General features: G+C 37.7%; 2 protein-coding genes across 6 annotated transcripts in view; one reads left to right on the forward strand and one right to left on the reverse strand.

Moving 5' to 3' along the window:
• Positions 1-1,265: 1,265 nt before the first annotated feature.
• LOC113492349 (EP300-interacting inhibitor of differentiation 3) lies at positions 1,266-6,557 on the reverse strand. Its single transcript, XM_026869819.1, has 7 exons — positions 6,269-6,557; positions 5,588-5,698; positions 4,925-5,043; positions 4,263-4,432; positions 3,399-3,592; positions 1,984-2,096; positions 1,266-1,394 (listed from the first exon to the last, which is right to left on the reverse strand). The coding sequence occupies exons 1-7, from the start codon at positions 6,366-6,368 to the stop codon at positions 1,341-1,343; spliced, it is 861 nt and encodes a 286-aa protein (XP_026725620.1). The 5' UTR covers positions 6,369-6,557; the 3' UTR covers positions 1,266-1,340.
• A 585-nt stretch (positions 6,558-7,142) lies between these two features.
• LOC113492348 (protein mahjong) overlaps positions 7,143-21,600 on the forward strand; it is a 33,692-nt gene continuing 19,234 nt past the window's right edge. For all 5 annotated transcript variants that reach the window (XM_026869814.1, XM_026869815.1, XM_026869816.1 and 2 more), the window contains exons 1-16: positions 7,143-7,490; positions 9,964-10,114; positions 10,562-10,699; positions 11,311-11,435; positions 12,142-12,208; positions 13,508-13,619; positions 13,911-14,009; positions 14,419-14,523; positions 15,340-15,425; positions 15,839-16,006; positions 16,642-16,775; positions 18,255-18,366; positions 18,766-18,902; positions 19,756-19,840; positions 20,484-20,644; positions 21,010-21,140. In XM_026869814.1, the coding sequence (XP_026725615.1) occupies positions 7,393-7,490; positions 9,964-10,114; positions 10,562-10,699; positions 11,311-11,435; positions 12,142-12,208; positions 13,508-13,619; positions 13,911-14,009; positions 14,419-14,523; positions 15,340-15,425; positions 15,839-16,006; positions 16,642-16,775; positions 18,255-18,366; positions 18,766-18,902; positions 19,756-19,840; positions 20,484-20,644; positions 21,010-21,140 (1,909 nt within the window). In that variant the 5' untranslated portion in view covers positions 7,143-7,392. The remainder of the gene's footprint in view (positions 7,491-9,963; positions 10,115-10,561; positions 10,700-11,310; positions 11,436-12,141; positions 12,209-13,507; positions 13,620-13,910; positions 14,010-14,418; positions 14,524-15,339; positions 15,426-15,838; positions 16,007-16,641; positions 16,776-18,254; positions 18,367-18,765; positions 18,903-19,755; positions 19,841-20,483; positions 20,645-21,009; positions 21,141-21,600) is intronic.

Consider the following 21,600-nt stretch of genomic DNA (forward strand, 5'->3'; position numbering starts at 1 on the left):
AAAAAATTGACGTCGGTGCGTATAGCCTAGCTAGTTGTGTGTATATTGTAATTAAGAGATTATCTCAATGTTGTTGTATAGTGATGTATTCTACGCGACCGTTGTGTTGTTCAATATATATTTTCAGCATTCATTGTGTGTTTTATTTTGTATACTTCATCATCATCATCATCATCAGCCTATAGCTGTCCACTGCTGGACATAGGCCTCTCCATACGTTCTCCAGCGCGACCGGTTCATTGCCACCTGTATAATCCTATTAATATTATTAAAAAGAGATTTGTATGTATGGATGTTTGTTCCTCTTTCACAGACGAACGGATTGAGACGAAACTTGGTACAGTTGGTACTCATATATAACCAGGATTAATACATGGGATAGTTTTATTCCGGTTTTATTTTCTATTTGTAGCGGGCGGGCCCGCGGGCAATAGCTAGTATTATAATAAAACCAGCCTATATAGTAAGTCTTCTACTGGGCACATGACTATTTCCATATAAATAAATAAATATAGGTTTGTCCCTAAGGTTTGAACATTGATCACCACGGTAGCTCACTGCGGGTTGCCGATCATAGCTTTGCTTAGTTTGAGAATAGATGGCGTTGTGTGAAAGTAAAAAAAGTGCAGTCCATAGGAAACTATCTCATGACTTCGCGGTCTAAAGCCTTCGAGATCGACAATATTTTTTCTAAATCTTCTTCTTATATATAACTAGCTGTTGACCCGTTGGATGCAGGTGGCAACGAACCGGTCGCACTGGAGAAATTATGGAGAGGCCTATGTCCAACAGTGGACTGCTATAGGCTGAGATGATGATGATGATAATGATGATGACCGCGTGGTTAAAAAGATAAATGTTAAGACACTTTGTTGTTTTACACATATTTTCAATTTTACCTCGGGAACTTCTTAAGAAATCGGGATATAAGGTAGCCTATGTTCTTTTCTAGATCAAAGGTTTGGGTGAAATTTGGCATGCATAATGCCAAATTTCACCCAAATCCGTTCAGCCGTTTTTGCGTGATTGAGTAACAAACATCCAAACATCCACACTTTCACATTTATAATATTATATAGTAAGGATGAATTGCTATTCGTTAGTCTCGCTAAAACCGATTTGGGTTATTTTAGCCTTGAAATATTTGAGAAAGTATGTGGAAAAGAAAAGCAGTAGGTACATTTTCTTTTTGTATTTTTGTCTGCCTTATATCATCGGCTATTAGGCGGTCCGGGTCAGGTAGTTCTACATAAATAAGACACAAACATACAAAAATCAACTTTATTAACATGTCAATAACATATGATCACAGGTTTATAATACAATACGGCGAGGTTTCGTTATCTTCTTAACACCATCATTGGTTTATCTATTGAGAAGGCGGTGATCAGGTCCTGTGGACAGAAGAATTAACTTTTGACATCTATGGCAAACAGTCGTTTATAAGGGGAAGGAAGTTTAGTGTTAATATCCAATTATTGCCTATTGTAACAATATTATTTCAAATAATACAATATTCAATTATATTAAAAAAAATGAGATAGATTTTGAAAAAGATATCAGATACGTGTTTTTTCTTCCAACAATTGATGAAGAGTATCTTTAGTTTGTTAAAATCTCGTGTGACGTCATGTATCAGTACCCTTCTTACTAACGAGTGACGTCACTGTTCCACTTCCATACATTTCTCCACCTTCAAAGCGTATCTTTGAATTTTTCGTGAACTACCTAACATTAATATCTTATTATTGAATGAAAAAAAACGTAGGTATCAATATTAAAACTGCTTTATGGCTAAGAAGAACTGGTTACCCCCAACTCATTGAGGAAGAAGAGTGGGGAAGCCTTTGCCCAGCAGTGGGACATCCCAAACTAGTAATAATAATAACTTTAGTCTTATTGGATTTTCTTTCTCAAATTCATAGTGTAGACAGACCATTTAGTTTTTAGTTATTATCATGTTTTCTTAGTTTAAACCCTTACCTGCCACCGCTTCATATCAATGGACACTATGAACTGCTTCTCGTCAGCGATGTCGCGAGCCTCCTGCTGCGACTTGGACACCGGCGTTATGAACGGCAAGCCGTGGACGTGGTCTGACGAATGTTAATAACATTTAACAATAATAAATATATACAGGACGTCTTTTAAGTATATTAATTATAATGTCTAATTTATATTGTCCACGAAAGGGACTTAATAAAAAAATGAGTGCGTGTAATTAGTACACACGTATTCGTAAAAAGAGAAATTTCATTCATCATCGGCCTAGCCTTTTTCCAACTATGTTGGGGTCGGCTACCAGTCCAACCGGTTCAGCTAAGTACCAGTGTTTTACAAGGAGCGACTGCCTATCTGACCTCCTCAACCCAGTTACAGGCAACACGATACCCCTTGGTTAGACTGGTTGTCAGACTTTTCAAGCTTCTGACTACCTGTAACGACTGTCAAAGATGTAGGAATAACAGCCGGGACCCACAATTTAACGTGCCTTCCGAAACACGAAGAAGAGAAATTTCATTATGACCTTATTTTTCGAATACCGATTTAATACAGTACAGAAATTGGTTAAATAAAGTTAAATAAGAAAAAGTTTAACAAAAGGCATTATCATATACATGAATATAAATAATACAAATTTAATTATGCAAATATTTTTTTTTCATTTTATGTTATTTCTACTGAGACTGATCGATAATATTTTAGAAAAATAATATCACAATCACACCCAAGTATTAGAAGAAGAGATATAATAAAACGAGGGCAATGGAGGGGGTGGAATCAAGGCTGTATTTCATCCCGGAATCAACTAAGGAGACGGGTAACACCGCGCGCTGCTAACTGAAGTCCACGTGGACGGAGTCGCGGGCAACAGCTAGCTAATCCTAATGCCTAATGCCTTGTAAATGCATCAATAGTGTAAACCCCAGTAAAAATTACTTTTTTTTCCATTGTTGTTTCTTTTTATCATTTTACTATTTTACGCTGTTCTTGCATAAACATAATATTTGTAAAAAACATAATATGTGTAAACTGTAATATATTTACTTTTAAAAAGAGTTACTTATGGAGTTTCTTGCCGGTTCTTCTCCGTAGGAGTGACACTTTGGAACCTCGCAACTAGAGCTATCACCTTAACGTTTTGAAACCGCCTGGAAAACGGCCTACTTGAAATAAAAACTTTTAATTTTGATTCATTATTTTTTTATTTAGTCCTTTGGGTGTCGGGCAAAAGAAACCCTTCCAGACAATCCAACCAAACCAGACGATCTTGTTGTGAGTCTGTGTATCTTTGTGCATGTGACTTGATGTTTCCGAAACCCCCAAGAATTAAATTACCTAGTACGGGAGTCGTTAAAAAATAATAATAATAAAAAGAACAAGAAGCTACAACTCACCCAACTCCACAGCAATGGATCCATCTCGAACGAGGAAGGACACATGGTATATGTTCTCCACGGTGCGCCCGAAGCTGCTCGGATCCAGCACAGTGTGGAAGTAGCTCAGCGGCTTCTGATGCTGCTTGTACCACCTGCTGATGAACTTCAGCACGCGGGAGACCATCGCTGAACCTTCTTCTACTTTTTCTAGCCTGAAGTATTAGGTAGGTTGGTTAAATGGCTGGTAGATAGATGACGCGCTCGTGGGCGGCCTAGGAAGCGGTGGTGGGATGATATAAACGCTTGCTGCTGTGCTGGTTTCATATAATCCAGGATAGAGAATCATACCGGTATGCTTGCGTTTCGTTTATTATCGTACAATGCAATAAAAATCTAGTTATATGCATTATAAGCCGGTAGAAGAATCGCAGTGAAAAGTAAAAAATCTTCGGGAAACCACTCCATCGTTTTTTTTTGTCTTGATACACAGTGGTAGAGACTATGCCAAAAATGCGTCAGCTGAATTACAAGTTGTAAACGCTCCGAATCTACTAGAAAGTTAAAAAACTTCCTTGATATTTAGTTTGATCGTTTAAGCTACTGTCTGATGGAAACGTGAAATTTGACAAACATGTTTGTCAAGCAAATTTGATCGTTTACAGGGCCCTTTACATTCTGTCATACGATATCGTTGTAGTCCGAGCTGACGATATATCAGTGTGGGAGAGTTGTTAACTGGGGAATTTGTTCTGCTTCTTCTCTCACAGCAAAAGCAGTAAGAAAGCGGTGAAGGGTGGCCGGTGGCTGTGTTATGTAATCTGACCTCCAAAAAATGCTATTTAGAAGCCTAATTTGGATAAATGACTTTTGATAGTCAGTCACCTCTCGACATTCTCCGGCGCGCGCTGCTCGGCGGCCTGCTGCCTCTCCACGTGTACGCGGGCGGGACGCGGCCGCCGCTCCGCCGGAGTGGGAGCGAAGGTACCGAACAAGAAGGCTATAGGCGGCACCTCTTGTGGGAACGGAAACTCCCAGAATTGAGGGTTCTCGCGCTGGAAGTAACGGGGTGATGCGTTTTCAGGGTGGATGAGAATAGTTTTGAGAAAGATTTGGAAGTTTTTAGGGGTAAAATGATATGATTGTATGAAGATTTAATAATATATGGAAGATTTAGTATTTCATAAAATAATTTGGTGTAGGTATGTTATATGTAAGCAAAAGCATGCGACCCCCAAAATAAACTTGTACCTCTATTCACCTGTTTAACTAGTCGATATTTTATTTGGTCTATAATTTGAAAGATTTGTTCTTTGCTGGGACAACCAATTTTCAGTGATTATCTACTTCTGTTTAACAAATATATGTAGTAAAGTAATAGATAGTGGTGCAGGGTATTTAATATGATTCATTGACCGTTAAAAGTGCTTTTAATTTTGTTTTTGGATTATGCATTTGTGTGATTCACGAATGCCTGTTCTCAGTTTGATGATATAAGGATTAAATTCCGTATTCCACGAAATTTATGGCGACTCTCAAATACTTACAATATGCTGTGCCAGCATCTGCTTGTCATAGGTATGCACGTTCCCGCTGACGGCCTCGGAGTATCGTACGGCCAGGTCGCTGGCGGCGCGCAGCACGCGAGAGTCCAGGTAACCCTCGCCTGGAAATATACACAGGATTAAAACGACGTTAAACGCTTAAGGCATTAAGACCGCACGTCCGTACATCTATACTCTATACTAATATATAAAGCTGAAGAGTTTGTTTGCTTGAACGCGCTAATCTCGGGAACTACTGGTCCAAATTGAAAAATTCTTTTTGTGTTGAATAGACCATTCATCGATCAAGGGTTTAGGCTATAAACCATCACGCTGCGACTAATAGGAGCGAAGATACAATGGAAAATGTGGAAAAAACTGGGCAGGTATAAATCATAACATATATCTTCTACCCACGGGGACGAAGTCGCGGGCAACAGCTAGTGTTCAGCATAAAGGTTAAATAAATAAATAGGAGAGATACTTTGCTTATGGGCTATATTACACCGGTACACCATGGGAGCATAACAGTGTGGTGTGGCAATTCTGATGTACAGAAAAATTAATAACCTCCTCTTTCTTGAAGATAGAATATTTAAAATGACTGGAAATTCTGCCTAACTGAAAAATACTTTTTTTAAGAATATCTTTTTAATGAAACCTTACCAGGATGTCGAACTCTCTCCTCAACTCCTCCTTCGGCAAGCAGACTCTTTGCTTCCTTGACTGCAATTGCAGTTTTATCTATGAGCTCCATATTATTTGCAGTGTCATCCTCTGAAATAAGTATTTATATCATTTTCTGACTCGTCTGTTGGTTTTGTTGTTAATGGCCCGGGCTTTGGCAAACATTTGTCATAACGAGCAAGAGAAATGTTTGGTAATTTGTTTAACTTGTAAAGTTGAAAACTTATTATGCCAAGGACAAAGGTGACTTTATTTTTATTTCAAACAATTTTCATTTAGGATTGAGATAGTGGATATTTTCATTAAAAATTTTATCCCGACAAAGCCACATCCTGCTTTCATATGTTCAGCTACGCATATCTTAACTGATACTTGCTGATAATCCACAGGAAAGAATTTAATATGTAGTGTTTGCTGTAGAAAACCAGTATTCCTAGTAATATTATAGACGCGAAAGATTGTATGTATAATTGTTTCTCTTTCACTCAAAAAAAAATGAACGGATTTAGACGAAACTTATTACACAGGTAGTTTATAACAAGGATAAACACATACGATAGTTTTATCCCGATTTTATGCCGCGGGCAACAGCTAGTACGGAATAATATTCAGCTTACAGAATTAGAAAATATAGTAATGTTAAAATTATTATTTACTTACCCAAAACGGACAAATCTTCAAGTAAAGCCCTATATCGCAGCTTTCTATCATGACTTCCCAAGCTGCTCCGTGATAACTGTGTGTTGTTTATTGAACTCATTTTTATTTCTCACTTTATTTCCTTTTTAATGCCTAATTATGTTTTAAAACTTGTTTAAAACTTTACAAAACAAATTATCAGTGTCGGCGGCAAAACAACATCGTTCTATACTGTCAACTGAACTGTCATTTGATTTTGAGACAACCTGAAAAGCTTTGAGATAATATTTTGAATCGATTTCGGTATTGATTGGAATTTTTTGAAGTAAATTAAAAATATATATAATTCATGATAATATAATGGGTGACTTGATGGTTGACCCATTGTGCAATTTTTGTACAAAACACATTCCAAAAAGTTTCTAAACGATTTCAGAAGGAGTCTCGCCTAGGAGTGTTGCTAGGAACACCAAGTTCTTTTTATAGAAGAATTTGTCGAATATTTTCCAGAAGCAAGATCAAAGATTCATAGCAAAATAGTTAGTCACGCCATAATATTACTAACAAGATGAACAGGCGACACCAACACCAAATTGTCAGAAAATTTGGTTTTCGAATGAGTTATGCTAAATCCTGGTAGACTGCAAGCCGACGCCAACATACTTTGGAAAAGGCTAGGCCGATGATGATGATTATGAAACATCCTAAAAGTCAACAACAACTTTATATCCTGTGACTTTAAGTGATTAAAGTCATTCCCACATTCTTATACACGACATTATTTAATAAAAACGTTTTTTATGTAAGCTCTTAAATAAAACATGCAATTTTCTAATCGATAAAATAGCAATGCAATGTGACATTTACTACGTCTATCATCAATCAAATAGTAGAAAAAGTAATTGTACAATGGTATCACTAGCCTGAAAATTTGTTGTAAGAGTGCGCGGTTCAAAGACAAAACCTTGTATTTTAACGAATTTAGTTGTAATAAAAGTAAATAATTTTATATGATACAATGTACAATGAACCATAATTATACTATTGTGAAATTTTTGGTCATATTATCATCTTGTCGTGTCAGGGTATACAAGTGACAAAGTTGTTTCGGTGAGGTTAGATATTGCTAACGTTTTGTAAAATAAATGGATTCGGCGCCTGCACAGGAGGTTACTGAGCTGTTGAAACAATGGGAGGAACAGCACACGACGCCAAATTACGACCCCATCCCCACATTGACGAGGTGAGGCCCTTGTTTTGTTATTATCGCGATTTTTTTTATCGTAATTTTGCAAATTGGGAAACAACCGTATGCTAAACATGTGGCTATCGCATAAACATTTATAAATAGATCAGTTTTAACCACGCTTTGATAGTAAACTACGCATAAATTATTTAGAGTCTTATTTTTAAACTTGATAACTTATTTACTAGAATATCATTTGTTCCTTATTAGAATTATCTTGATATGTTTTTAGTATGTTACATTAATCATATAAACATACATTTTATGTTTTTACTCTAAGTTTTGAAAACAAAATTTATAATATAAATATAATCATAGTATGCTCTGTTGCAGTTTGTCATTTTGAATGATAGAAAGTGCATCAATTTCTTCATATATCTTTAAACATTTATAATTAAATATCATATAAGTGCTAATGATTTTATTAGGTAATTAATTATAGTTATTGTGAAATTAATTCATAACTTTATTGTAACAGGAATCTACGGATATTACAAATGTTTATACATGTAGCTATTTAAAAGCATATTTTAAATGAAAAGTATCCTTATCAATATTTAAAAAGTAGTTTTTTTAACAAATAAGTAAATATTTTTAGAAGATTTATTTTTTGGTGAATAAAAATTAAAAATTCATATAAAAAATCTTGTCATATTTATAGAAAATTAGATTTAAATCTTGTTGAATTTATATTTCAAAATCATTCTCATCAAGAATTAAATCGAAAAAAGTCATGGTGATTTTGGTTTTGAGAAATCTCAAATTAAAACTCTTTCCTGTTAAGTTTCGTTTAATTTTGACACAACCCAACATACATATTGATATATTAGTAGAGAACAGAACCACACGGTGCAACAAGTTCCAACTTGTTAAACCGTTGTATAGAAATGTGTTTATTTCTAAATCTTGTGTAATATTCTGTTTGTTTATATTTTTAGTATGTCAAGTCACTATTGTCAATATCAATTTTTTGATCTGATAACACTATCTCTACTTAAACACAATAATCTTTCGTTTTAAAGTTGTTCATCTATAGTTTGCAATTTTAATAGGGATGATTATCATTTTTTTATTCAGTCCGTCTTAGAGTTTAATGCATAGATATTAGTAAATATTTTTTTTATTTAACTCAAACATGTTGATGAAGTAAAAGTAAATGAAAGTTTAGTTTGACATCACAACGGTGAGATAATATGGAAAAATTGCAAAAAATATGTCTTCCTTGTTATCATCGACTATTAGGCGGTACTTAGTTTGCCGGGACACCTAGTATTTGTATCAAATTATTACTTCACAAGCCCAAACTTTAAAGCAGTTACCTTTATTAATTTCTATTGTTTAGTAAAAGGTAAAACATTGTGTATTCATGAATTCATATTATATTATTACTAGCTGACCCAGCAAACGTTGTTTTGCCGATTTTTTTTTCTAGTTGTATGTATTTTTAATGCCACATTATAAAAAAAAATTTCGCACAAAAAATAAAATTTTTTTTTTTCAGTGTGAGCAACCCTTAACACTTATCGGTATGAAAAATAGATGTTGTTCTATTCTTAGACCTACTCAACATATATACAAAATTTCATAAAAATCGGTTGAGCCGTTTCGGAGGAGTACGGTAACTAACATCGTGACACGGGAATTTTATATATTAGATATTACAGTATTATGCTATAAATTTGTCCATAGCGCTAGAGATAGGCAAAAAGAAACAAATATGAAAAGATAGGTGAATTAAAATTATGATAAACTTCAATTTATTTATTTGTTCATCCAAAAATCGAATTTAAAAACTAAATAATATTTGTTTTCTTAGTACATAACTCAAAATTCAGTTTCATTATAGATTTGCCCTTATTTTGCATCTAATAGGGTTATTGTTAATAATAGTTATTATGTTTTAACTAAGTTTATGAAGTTTATTTATTTATATACACTAATTTAATGAATAATTCCTATCAAAGATAAAATTAAAGTACAGTAACAGATAACTATTGTATAAAGATAATACAAAATAATGCTCTACATTGTAAATAATAATCATTAAGTAGAGCATTATTCAAACCCTTCTTTCATCTTTTATTATAAACGTGAAAGTTTGTAAGTATGGATGGGTGTTTGTTACTCATTCACATAATAGGAACTGTGGGTTTGATGAAACTTTACAATAAGACATCATTATTATTTCAATTACAATATATTGTTAACATTTAGATTCCATAACTTGACACAGCGCCATCTAGTATCAAAGTGAGCAAAGCATGTATTATAAGTTGTAGATATTTATACTTTGACTGCACGGATAGCTGAGTGGTTGAGGTCACTTCCCCAAACGGCCTGAGTCTGAGTGTCCTTGTGCATGTGACTTGACTTTAGTGGAAACCCCCCACAAATTCAATTTCTTAGCGATGTGATGATGAAATGTTTTTGTAAACAAGAATAATAATGGTATACTTCATTATTATTTCAGAATAGCAGAAATAATAGAAGCGGAGACAGAGAACTTTATGAAGAAGGATCCGGACCCGTTCGATGAGAGGCACCCGTCGCGCACGGACCCCGAGTGCGCGCTCGGACACGCGCTCAAGGTCATGTTCAAAAAGGATAACTTTATGACTAAGGTATGTACTTTTAATAATTATTAGCTTAAAGATGCGGGGAATAACCGAATACTATTCGGTTCAATCTTTACCGAACCGGATATTCGGCCGAATTATTCGGCTCATCTCTAAACGACGGTCCTTAGATGGATAGACGGCCAATATTATCGCGTATTGCCATAATATATTGTCAATGCAGATCAAAAACCATGCACCTTTTTGAAAAATTTGACACAGATTACAGATTCTTTTGGTTCCTCCATCACAAGACCCCGTCTGCTGTCATTAGATGTCTCAAGGCCTTGTCTAATAAGGATAAAATAAACAAAAACTGACAAGTATTTTTGCCGTTTTCTGAATAAACAGTTGATAAAGATTTGTTATTAAACTACAAGAAGGATATTGAAGTTACTTTTAAGGTTGAATTTATCTATTATATCGTGTAATATCTTAATACTTATTCCACAGTTGGTGAACGACTACGTCCGGGACACGTACTACTCGCGCCAGAACATGACGGGGCGCGACGTCCACAAGCTGAACGTGGCCGCCTGCAGGCTGACCTTGGACCTGATGCCAGGGCTGGAGATGAGCGTCGTGTTCCAGGTATGTCGGAGACTAATATACTCAATGTTAGTAAATTAAGAAGATGATAGGGCACATAATGAGCTGTGAATTTACGAAATAACTGACTACCTATGTAACATTGTGGTATGCAATAATAATATAATAATAATAAAAAAAAGCAATTTAGTTCTGGTGTCACTGGGAGTCCCACTAACATTCAAGTCACATGCACAAAGACACTTAGACTCGGGACAAGCATTCGTGGATCACACAAATGCTTGTCCTACGCGGGATCGAACCCGTGACACCTCGAGCTCGGTGAGTTTAGCGTGGTGGCCTAAACCACTCTATTATATGAGTCTTTGTGTCTTTGTGCATGTGAATTGAATATTTCTGAAACCGTCGCGACACAGTGAATAAAATCCTTAATGAGGGAGTCGTTAAACAAAAACGAATGTATAAAAACAGAAATAACAGCCGTGATACACAATATCCGAAACTCGGAGGACAAAGGTGGTCCCCCATCTACGGACCGACCGCGTCAAGCGTAGCTTTACCTGTAACCGATAACCTTATACAGTTATACCTTAGCTAAAACCTCCTAGATACAATATAAACGTTATAATAAACATATTGAATACATTTTCCAGGATAACGAAGCATTGATACATAGGCTAGTGAACTGGGCTACGAACTCGACGGAGCCGCTTCAGTGTTACGCGACGGGACTCCTAGCGGCCGCCATGGAAGTGCAGGAGATAGCTACCAACTTTAGGTGAGGAGAGCGAGCTATTTTGAACCTTATGCTAGAGTACATAGAGACTTTGAATTTTGAGTAAGAGTTATGGGATTTGGAACCAATACATGTTGTAATTTAGGGTGAAAAAAAAAAACAATATGAAGGCGAAAATACAAACGAATTTCAACCTTATGTTGATGGAAATAGAGTTTTTGTTGGCGGTAAGAGATAGCTGTCTGGATTTGCTGAGGAAGATTTGGAACTTGCTGTGTTACTTTTGGGGAGAGAAATACGCTTTCGCTTGGGTAGCAAGAGGTGACTCTTAGGCTGAAAGAGCTATATTAACCACTAGCTGTTGCCCGCGACTCCGTCCCCGTGGGTAGAAGATATAAGTTATGATTTATACCTGCCCTGTTTTTTTCACATTTTCCATTGTATCTTCGCTCCTATTAGTCGCAGCGTGATGGCTTATAGCCTAATGCCTTCCTCGATGAATGGACTATTCAACACAAAAAGAATTTTTCAATTTGGACCAGTAGTTCCTGAGATTAGCGCTTTCAAACAAACAAACAAACTCTTCAGCTTTATATATTAGTATAGATTTGTGACGGAAATTGAGGATTTACAACCTTATCCTAATCTAAATAAGAGTGATTACTGTATAGCAGAGTTAGCTACCACAATACCCGTATGATTTTGAAAACCTTTGCTTGTAAATTTTAACGTGTTCTCTTTGTTACAGGGACTTAAATGCAATGTTAGTACCATTGATGTTAAGGAGGCTACATTTATTAAGGAATAATGATAGAGTAAGTATACTTGTATACCCCACATGTTCCCTGTAGTGTTATTAATTATAATATTTCACAACTTTCACACAACGCCATCTAGTCTCAAACTAAGCAAAGCTTGTATTATGAGTACTAGACAACTGATAAACATACTTATATATTTCTAAATACATACATAATATACATAAATTACACCCAGACACAGAAAAAATGATCGTTTTGATCGAACATTTGTCCTATATGGGAATCGAACCCACGACCTCCGATAAAACGTCAGGGTCAGCGTGTCAGGGTCGCGAACAACTAGACCGTACACAATTACGAGTGGTTGAGGTCACCACGCCAAACCCACAAACAAAACTAAAAGACTTCATCTAAAACACACACACACCCACGCACACACACACACACACACACACACACACACGCACACATATCTATGTTACTACCTACTAATATTATAAATTCTAATGTATGGATGTTTGTTCCTCTTTCACGCAAAAACCACTGAACGGGTTTAGACGAAATTTGGTACACAGGTAATCTATAACCAGGATTAACACATAGGATAGTTTTTATTTTATGTTCCCGTGGGATAATTACCGGATAACTTTTATCTGACGAATGTTTGACTTTTTGACAGCTTTTGTGCAGAAAATTATATATTTCAATATTTTTCCCCGTTTTTGCCACATTTTCCATTTTATCTTCGCTCCTGTTAGTCGCAGCGTGATGTTATATAGCCTAAAACCTTCCTCGATGAATGATCTTTTTAACACAAAAATATTTTTTCTCAGCTTTCCGCAATTTCTTTCTCAACTCTTCAGCTTTATATATTAGTATAGGTTCCGGTCGTGCCAGAGAACGTATGGAGAGGTCTATGTCCAGCAGCGGACAGCTATAGGCTGAGATCAGATGATGAAATGATTCATATATTTAATGTGTATTAAATATTGTTATTTATTTATTTAAATATCACACTAATAAGTCAAATCAACCAATCTACCATTACAGGTCACTTAACCTAATGCGGTAGCTAGGACTAAACAAAGGTCTAAGTATTTATGTGAACTAGGGTTTCAAAGATTGAATTATTATGCACATAGTTGCAGGTCTAAATTCCAGCAACTGTTTTATTATGTAATTTTCTGATAATTCTGATGTGCATAGGCAATAAGTTAGCTTGATACACATGCCCATCATTGCTCCTCCTGGAATTGCTTGTTGCTTCATCCACTTTTCTCCTAGATATGAAATCCTTACTATTTACCATTCCCATGTTTCAAATTTCCGGCTTTACGCGATTTCTTGTTACAGCAAAACAACCAAAACTCAGTGACCCCTCCGAACCAGACGCGACACTTCGCGCGCTTCGACAAGAAGCGGAGTAGTGATATCAAAAGCAACGGACCGACTAATGATAAGAAAGGTTAGTTTCAATAAACTCTGATATCCTTGTCTTTTCTAAATGTCATTTTCATCATTTTCCTAGCCTTTTCCCAACTATGTTGGGGACGGCTACCAGTCTAACCGGTTTCAGCTAAGTAGTAACCAGTGTTTAACAAGGAGCGACTGCCTATCTGACCTCCTCAACCCAGTTATAGACAACACAATACCCCTTGGTTAGACTGGTTGTCAGACTTTTCAAGCTTCTGACTGCCTGTAACGACTGTCAAAGTTTTAAGTTTGTAATTAAAAAAATGATATTTATATGTTATAGACCGTGACAAGGATGAAGGCGGGGGGGGCGACATGCTGGTAGACGAGACCCCCCCACACAACAGCCGCGACCCCGAGACCCCCGTCAAGCATTACAACAGTGAGTACACCTTGGACATGACTCTTCCTTCTTCTGGAAACTTAATAATATTAATTAAAATATTGATTCCAATAAGAGTTGACATTTTTATTATAACGACTCCTGCTTTAAAGAATTGAATCCTTGTGTTGTCGAGTGGTTGAGGTCACCACGTAGAATCCACTGTTCGCGTCGTGCGGTGTTTTCGATCCTCGCGTAGGACAAGCATTTGTGTGACCCACGACTGCTTGTTCTGAGTCTGGGTTTTTTTGTGCATGTGATTTGTATGTTTGTGAAACACACGCTACAAAAGGATTAAATTCTTTATTGCGATAGTCGTTTTTTTTTAAATAAAGTATTTTTACCTAGGCTACAGCTCCGCCTAGTGTAAAGTACCGCATAGCAACAATATCTGTATACCTGCCCCCAGGCCCGGCCCCCGCCTGGTCCCCGCCGCGCCGCCGCGGGTCCCCGCCGCGCGCGCACGAGACCTCCTCCAACTCCAGCTGGGCCGAGATGGAGACCTACGTCATAGGTAGCGACCTGCCTTACTTAGTACTGGCTATGCCCTGCGGTGCTACTGACTATTTCAATTATAAACTATAGTAAGGCTAACTAGACGAGATAAACAATGTAAATTTCATTTTCTGTGGTTCATAACATTTTTATTCGAATAAACTGTTATAAAGTTCGAATTTTGACAAAAATGAAGGAATGAACTTGTTGAACAACATGGCGGACCAAATGTTGACAACTGCCGTACTGACTGCTTTCTTGTACCACGAAACACATAACGACAGCTGTCATCGAACAACTCACGTCATATATGCGCGTACGAGTGATAAGGACAGGGATAATAATCCCTCGCTATCGCAATGTGACTCAGTAACGGTCCGCTTGTTTACGTTTTTTATCTCGTCTCGTTGGCCTTACTATACTTCACTAACTATATTAGTCGTAACTTCAAAATAGAATGACAATTATTAAATGATGTAACGGTTTACTCACGCGTATTTATCGGGGTAGCCCGACTAGTTACATCATTTAATAATGAATCAGTCTCACGATAGTTTATATAAAAATATATAATGACAATAACAACGGCGTTCTAACAATTGCTATATTGGTTACATATTGCACCATACCTCACTTACAACTCTTTTTCAGATAAGAAAAAATCTATGCCCTTTCTCAGGTTCTAGACTCTCCGTGTAACAACAAGAACGAAAACTATAATAAAAAAGTTATTTATACGTAAAAATGATATAAAATGTCTTGTTATGTCCGACGAAACCCACGATATATAAAGAAAACATTGTTAAAAACTAAAAAAATGTATTTCGTTTTACAGGAAATATACAAATCCACCCACCGACGGACGCAACGAAACAGATGTTGATACTGCGGTACTTAACGCCCATGGGGGAGTATCAGGAGGTAAGGATACTGAACATACAAACATTGCTGTGGCAATAATGATGTAGAAGACCAAAAATGAAACGGACAACTTTAAAGTGAAAATAATCTATACTGTTTCTGTTCTAAGAGTCCTTTAGAAGTTTTTAGAATTCTATGGGCATACGTATCATAATGGGTTAAAAAGGAACCTAATTACTGCGGGTGTCTGTCTGTCTGTCACCAGACTGTATCTCATAAACCGTGATAGAGAGACAGTTGGCATTTTCACAGTTGATTTATATAATTATGCTGACGATATTACAAAAAAAAAAATACGTAGATAAAAGAAACAGTTGCTATGGTAATAACTCATGTATCCACTCACTCACTCGTTCCCCAGTTCCTGCCGCACACCTTATGTTCACTCACTCTCTCTCTCCCTCTCTGCCCAGTTCCTGTCGCACGTGTTCGAGCAGAACGCCCTGGGCCTGATCCTGGGCTACCTGAACGTGCGAGAGTCGCGCGACTCGAGGCTCGCCTTCGAAGCCTTGAAGTACCTCGCCGCGTTGCTCTGCCATAAGAAGTTCTCTATCGATTTCATTAATATGGGTGGGTTGCAGGTAAGATACTAAAAAAACATATTGTAGTACCTAGAGTGAGAATTACTCATTATTAAAATGATGCAACGGTTTACTCACTTAATTGTTGTGACTTGTGATTGCCGTTAATAATTAGCTGAAGGACTCCGGTAGGGTCCGAAACCGGTCGCGAAAAACTGAAATCGGAAAAATAAATACGCGTAAGTCACCACACTATGGGAGCCAACGGATGGACGGCGTCGTCGTGGGTGACCTAGGAAGCGGTGGCGAGACGACCTTAACGCTTACCGCGCAGGCTGGTTCCATGCGGCCCAGAATAGAGAGTCGTGGAAGGATTTGGGGGAGGCCTTTGCCCAGCAGTGGGACACAGTGGGCTCGAGAATAAGAAGAAGAATAAACCGTTAAGAATAATTTACAAGTTTCCATTCCTAAACTTCAAACAATTTATTTTTTAAAATTCAAAAACATTAAAAAAGAATTCTGTATCTTGAACTTTCTATTTAATCACAAATATGAGGTTCAGAACAGAGAATTGTGGAAGGATTTGGAAGAGGCCTTTGCCCAGTACTGGGAAACAGTGGGCTAGACAAAAAAATATGCCCAACCGTAGACCACAAAAGGCAGATTTAATTGACCAATATTAATATTATTTACAGAAGTTTCTAGAAGTCCCCCGGCCGTCGGTAGCGGCTACGGGCGTGTCGATATGTCTGTACTACCTGGCTTACTGCGAGGATGCCATGGAGAGGGTCTGCTTATTGCCAAGGAGGACGCTAGCTGATCTTGTCAAGTGAGTATAGATAATATATTACTCCTTAACTTAATATATTAACCTTGACTGGTCTGTTGGTCTAGTGGTTAGTGACCCTGACTGCTAGACCGGAGGTCGTGGGTTCGATTCCCACCCAGGACAAACCTTTTTGTGATGAGCACGATCATTTGTTCTGTGTCTGGGTGTAATTTATCTAGAAAGAAAGAAAGAAAGAAAGAAAATAACTTTTATTACGTGCTTGTGACCCAGAAATACATAAGGACGAATTGTACAAAATTGAGACATTAAGGTAAGAATATGCGTCGCAAACACGCAATACGGCCGTCGCTCAGCTTAATATGTATCTATAATATCTATGTATATTATCTATAATATGTATGTATTAAGAAATATATAAGTATGTTTATCAGTTGTCTAGTACTCACAACACAAGCTCTGCTTAATTTGAGACTAGATGGCGTTGTGTGAATGTTGTCCAATATTATAACTAAGTGAAATGTGTCGCGGAAATGATGAAATTCTAGCAGAATTCCAATCGACTGCATGGGTGGCTAACGACGTGACATGGGTTCGATCCCAGCTTAGGACAAGCGTTTCTCTAAGTCCGGGTGTCTTTGTGCATGTGACCTGAATGTTTGTGAAACCTCCCGCGACACAAGGATTCAGTTCATTTAAGCTACATAGTAAAGTTTGTTTTGTCCTGAGTTAAACTGAACGCATGTATAGTTAAGATCAAAGTTCACCATTATTAACTCGTATGTAATCTGTTAATTAACAGATTGTGTTACTATTTTTGGGCTCTCATCTCAAAATTTAGAATAATTCTACACGCGAAGACTTGTAATTGGCTTTTTGTCAACTATAGTTGTTTATCTATTAAGTTTTATCTTTTAAGCTGTAAGTCTTTCACGGTATAATAAATAAATAAATTATTGTCTTTTGTTTGTATTTCCTTTGTTGGAAATTCAATAATTAATTACTCTTACGGACATTTCGCTTAATGTTATGGTGAAATAATATCATATTTGACCAAATCCAATAATGTAAATCTGTTTTGTCCGTCAGATAGATAGCCAGAAAAATATTGAATAAGTATTTTTCATTACATTCATACACAGAAATTATCATTGGCCTAGCCTTTTCCCAACTATGTTGGGGTCGGCTTCCAGTCTAACCGGTTTCAGCTAAGTACCAGTGTTTTACAAGGAGCGACTGCCTGTCTGACCTCCTCAATCCATACCCTTATTTAGACTGGTAGTCAGACTTTTCAAGCTTCTGACTACCTGTAGCGTCTGTCAAAGATGTAGGAATAACATCGGACCATCTACGGACCAACCGCGTCAAGCATAGCTTAACCTGTGATCGAATCACTTATTAAATGCGGTTATAGCTTAGCCACGAGCTCCTCATTCATACACAGGAATGTAAGGTAGTAAATAATAGCGTTGAAAGCAAAATCGGGGCCCTGAAAGTTAATCATATCTCTTCTCTTCGCAGATACGCGCTCTGGCTGTTGGAGTGTTCACACGACTCCGGCAGATGTCACGCGACGATGTTCTTCGGTCTCTCCTTTCAGTTCAGAGTCATTTTAGAAGAATTCGATCATCAGGTCAGTTGGTTTCGTATTTAATTTATTAACTAGCTGATTCCCGCGGTTTTACCCGCGTAGTACTTGATGTTGAGGTTATTTTAATGTTTTTGCTGCAATTTACCCACGTTTTTATACACTCACTTTCTTGTTTGTTTGTTGTTTCGGTTGGATTTTTGTAACTCAATTTTGAGGTATGTCCTGATAAGCTCAAATTTTCAAGGTAACTTCAAACCCGATGACAATGCAATTTACAACAATAAAATTGATAAAAAGATTTTGTTAAAATTTGAATGGAGTGAGATTTGAAAGCGATTTTTTGAATCTGTTTTTTTTTTGTATAATTTCTTACCGTTTAAATTTTCTCTGGACTGCTACGTATAAGTCTTAAATAAATAATGATCCCCCGTGTATCGGCAGGACGGCCTCCGCAAGCTGTACAACGTGATCTCGACGCTGCCCATCCTGAGCGCGGACGAGGACGAGTCGCGCGTGACGGAGGACGAGACCTGCGCCGCCAGACAGATCGTCAGGCATGTCTGCGTGGCGCTCAGGAGGTCAGCCTACACATCCCTTATCATATTACAAAATAGCTGTTGCCCGCGACTACGTCCCCGTGGATACAAGATATAAGTTATAATTATACCTGCCCTGCTTTTTTCAATTTGGACCAGTAGTTCCTGAGATTAGCGCGTTCAAACAAACAAACTCTTCAACTTTATATATTAGTATAGATGTGAAAGTAACTCTGTCTGTCTGTTACGCTTTCACGTCTAAACCACTGAACTGATTTTAATGAAATTTAGTACAGACATAGAGTTGACCTTGAGAAAGAACATAGGATAGTTTTTATCTCGCTTCTTCTCGAGAGTTCTCTGTGAAACGCGATATAACCGACCTCGATGCGGGCAAAGCTGCGGGGGAAAAGGTATTATATATACACGGGTTCAATAAATAGACAGACTTTTGTAAGTTAACTGCACGGATAGCCGAGTGGTTGAGGCCAGCACGCCAAACCCACTGTGCGCATCGTGTCACGGGTTCGATCCCCGCGTAGAACAACCACGAATGCATGTTCTCAGTCTTTGTGTCTTTGTGCATGTGATTTGTATGTATTTAATATATTTCTTTTTAATTTTATTCTAAGTTAAAATATCAACACGTCGATAGTTATCAGCACAAGTTCATTCTCCTAGCGGCGGAAGACTACTTACTCTGTTACGTATTCATTAATACATATTATTATACTCACCACTTGTAAATATACTTAGGTATTTATTTAATACTAAGAGCAGTCAGTAGGCCTCTTGTACAAAGACATTGTCAGATATCGTCCCGATAATCAAAGAAGATCTATTTAAACGTATTTAATGTTGTTTAATAAATTAATAATATTGTTGTGACCCACAGGTATCTAGAAGCGCACCTGCGACTGCGCGCGGCACAAGTCGCGCGTCAACACGGAGACAACGTGCCCGAACCGCCGCCATATAAGGTACGTACAACATCATCTTTAAATTTAGTAACGGTCGTGAGAAGGATTCATTATTAAATGATGTAACGGTTTACTCACGCGTATTTATCGGGATCGCCCGACTAGTTTCGGACCCAACCGGAGTCCTTAATCATGAGCTGACGCGACACACGAACGTCTTAACGAAACTCGTCTGTGAATCGAACTTACGCGTGGCGTCATGATTCTGTACGTGTCACTGTTACGTCACAGGCCCCTCATCAAATTTTGTGTATTTATAATTGTGGTACAAAAGAAAATACAAATACAGTATTATGCATGAAACTGCAAGACGGACGCAGAAAAATAATCATCATTCCTATATAAAAAGTAATTTAATTAATGTTGTTAATATAATTGTGTAGATTCTACAATACGACTGCACGGATAGTCATCACGCCAAACCCTCTGTACGCGACGTGTCGTAGTCCCAGTCGTCGATCCCCGCGTACGTCAAGCATTTGTGTGATCCGCCAATGCTTGTCCTGAGTCCGAGTGTCTTCGTGCATGTGACTTTAATAGGTTTTAAACGTCCCGCGACATTCTTTATAGCGGGACTCGTTTTTTAAAAAAATCCGATTAAAATTAGTTTTTAATGTCTATTGACTAATACTTGGTGGGCCAGGCGTCGAAGTCGTCCCCGGAGGAGATCCAGGAGCAGATCGAGCTGCTGGCGGGCGTGGCGTGGTCCCGCTGGGCGCCCGTGGACGAGCTGCTGGAGCTGGGCGGCGTGGCGCTGCTGCTGCAGGTCGTGGGATACGCATACGAGTGGAACTTCAACGGCAGGTGCGCCATCACACTCACATATATTGTAAGACTAGCTGTTGCCCGCGACTTCGTCCGCGTGGTTGGAAGATATAAGTTATCCATACTTCTATATAATATATAAAGCTGAAGAATTTGTTTGTTTGTTTGAACGCGCTAATCTCCAGAACTACTTGGCCAAATTGAAAAAATATTTTTGTGTTGAATAGACCATTCATCGAGGAAGGTTTTAGGCTATATACCATCACGCTGCGACTAATAGGAGCGAAGATACAATAGTAAATGTGGACCAGTAGTTCCTGAGATTAGTGCGTTCAAACAAACAAACAAACTCTTCAGCTTTATATATTAGTATAGATAACCAACTGATGCCCTTTAATCACCAGATCGGAGACGGTCCGGTCAGCTCTGGACGTGGTCTCGGTGTGTTGCGTGGCGCCTCGCGTACAGTTACTATTGACCGAGAAGATTGACATGAGAGACGCCGACTTGACCACAGGAGTCAACATCGTGCTCGGTAAGTTTGATTTTAACTAACTTTGTAACATTGAAATGAAACCACTTTTACGGATTTTATCGCGGTTTAATTTTCGACACCTTTGCAGGTATCATGGTCACGGGCAGCTAAAATCTAAAATTAAACCGCGATAAAATCCGTAAAAGTAGTTTCATTTCAATGTCTAACATTCGCGTAAACCTAAGAAACCACTAACTTTGTAACTTTAACTGTTTTTAAACGACTCCCACAGTAAGGAATTTAATACTTGTGTCGCTTGGGTTTTACAAACATACATGTGTCTTACATGCACGGAGACACCCAGTATCATCCCACTTTGTTTTTTTTTTGTAACCATGCCATGTAATCCGTGCACATAATATTACATTTTATGTTTGACGGCTCGGATAGCCGACTAGTACCTACTAGTACACACACACCCACTGTACGCAACGTGTCGCGGATTCGATCACCGCGTAGG

This window comes from Trichoplusia ni, chromosome 3 (assembly GCF_003590095.1).
Source record: "Trichoplusia ni isolate ovarian cell line Hi5 chromosome 3, tn1, whole genome shotgun sequence".
Lineage (NCBI taxonomy): Eukaryota > Metazoa > Arthropoda > Insecta > Lepidoptera > Noctuidae > Trichoplusia > Trichoplusia ni.

Bases quoted from the DNA above. Each gene is read 5' to 3' on its own strand.
- LOC113492349 (XM_026869819.1), bottom strand. From the start codon at position 6,368: ATGAGTTCAATAAACAACACACAGTTATCACGGAGCAGCTTGGGAAGT. The intron at 3,593-4,262 runs GTGACTGACTAT...CTAATACTTCAG, and splicing joins GCGCCGGAGAATGTCGAGAG to GCTAGAAAAAGTAGAAGAAG. The intron at 1,395-1,983 runs GTAAGGGTTTAA...TTCTGTCCACAG, and splicing joins TTGATATGAAGCGGTGGCAG to GACCTGATCACCGCCTTCTC.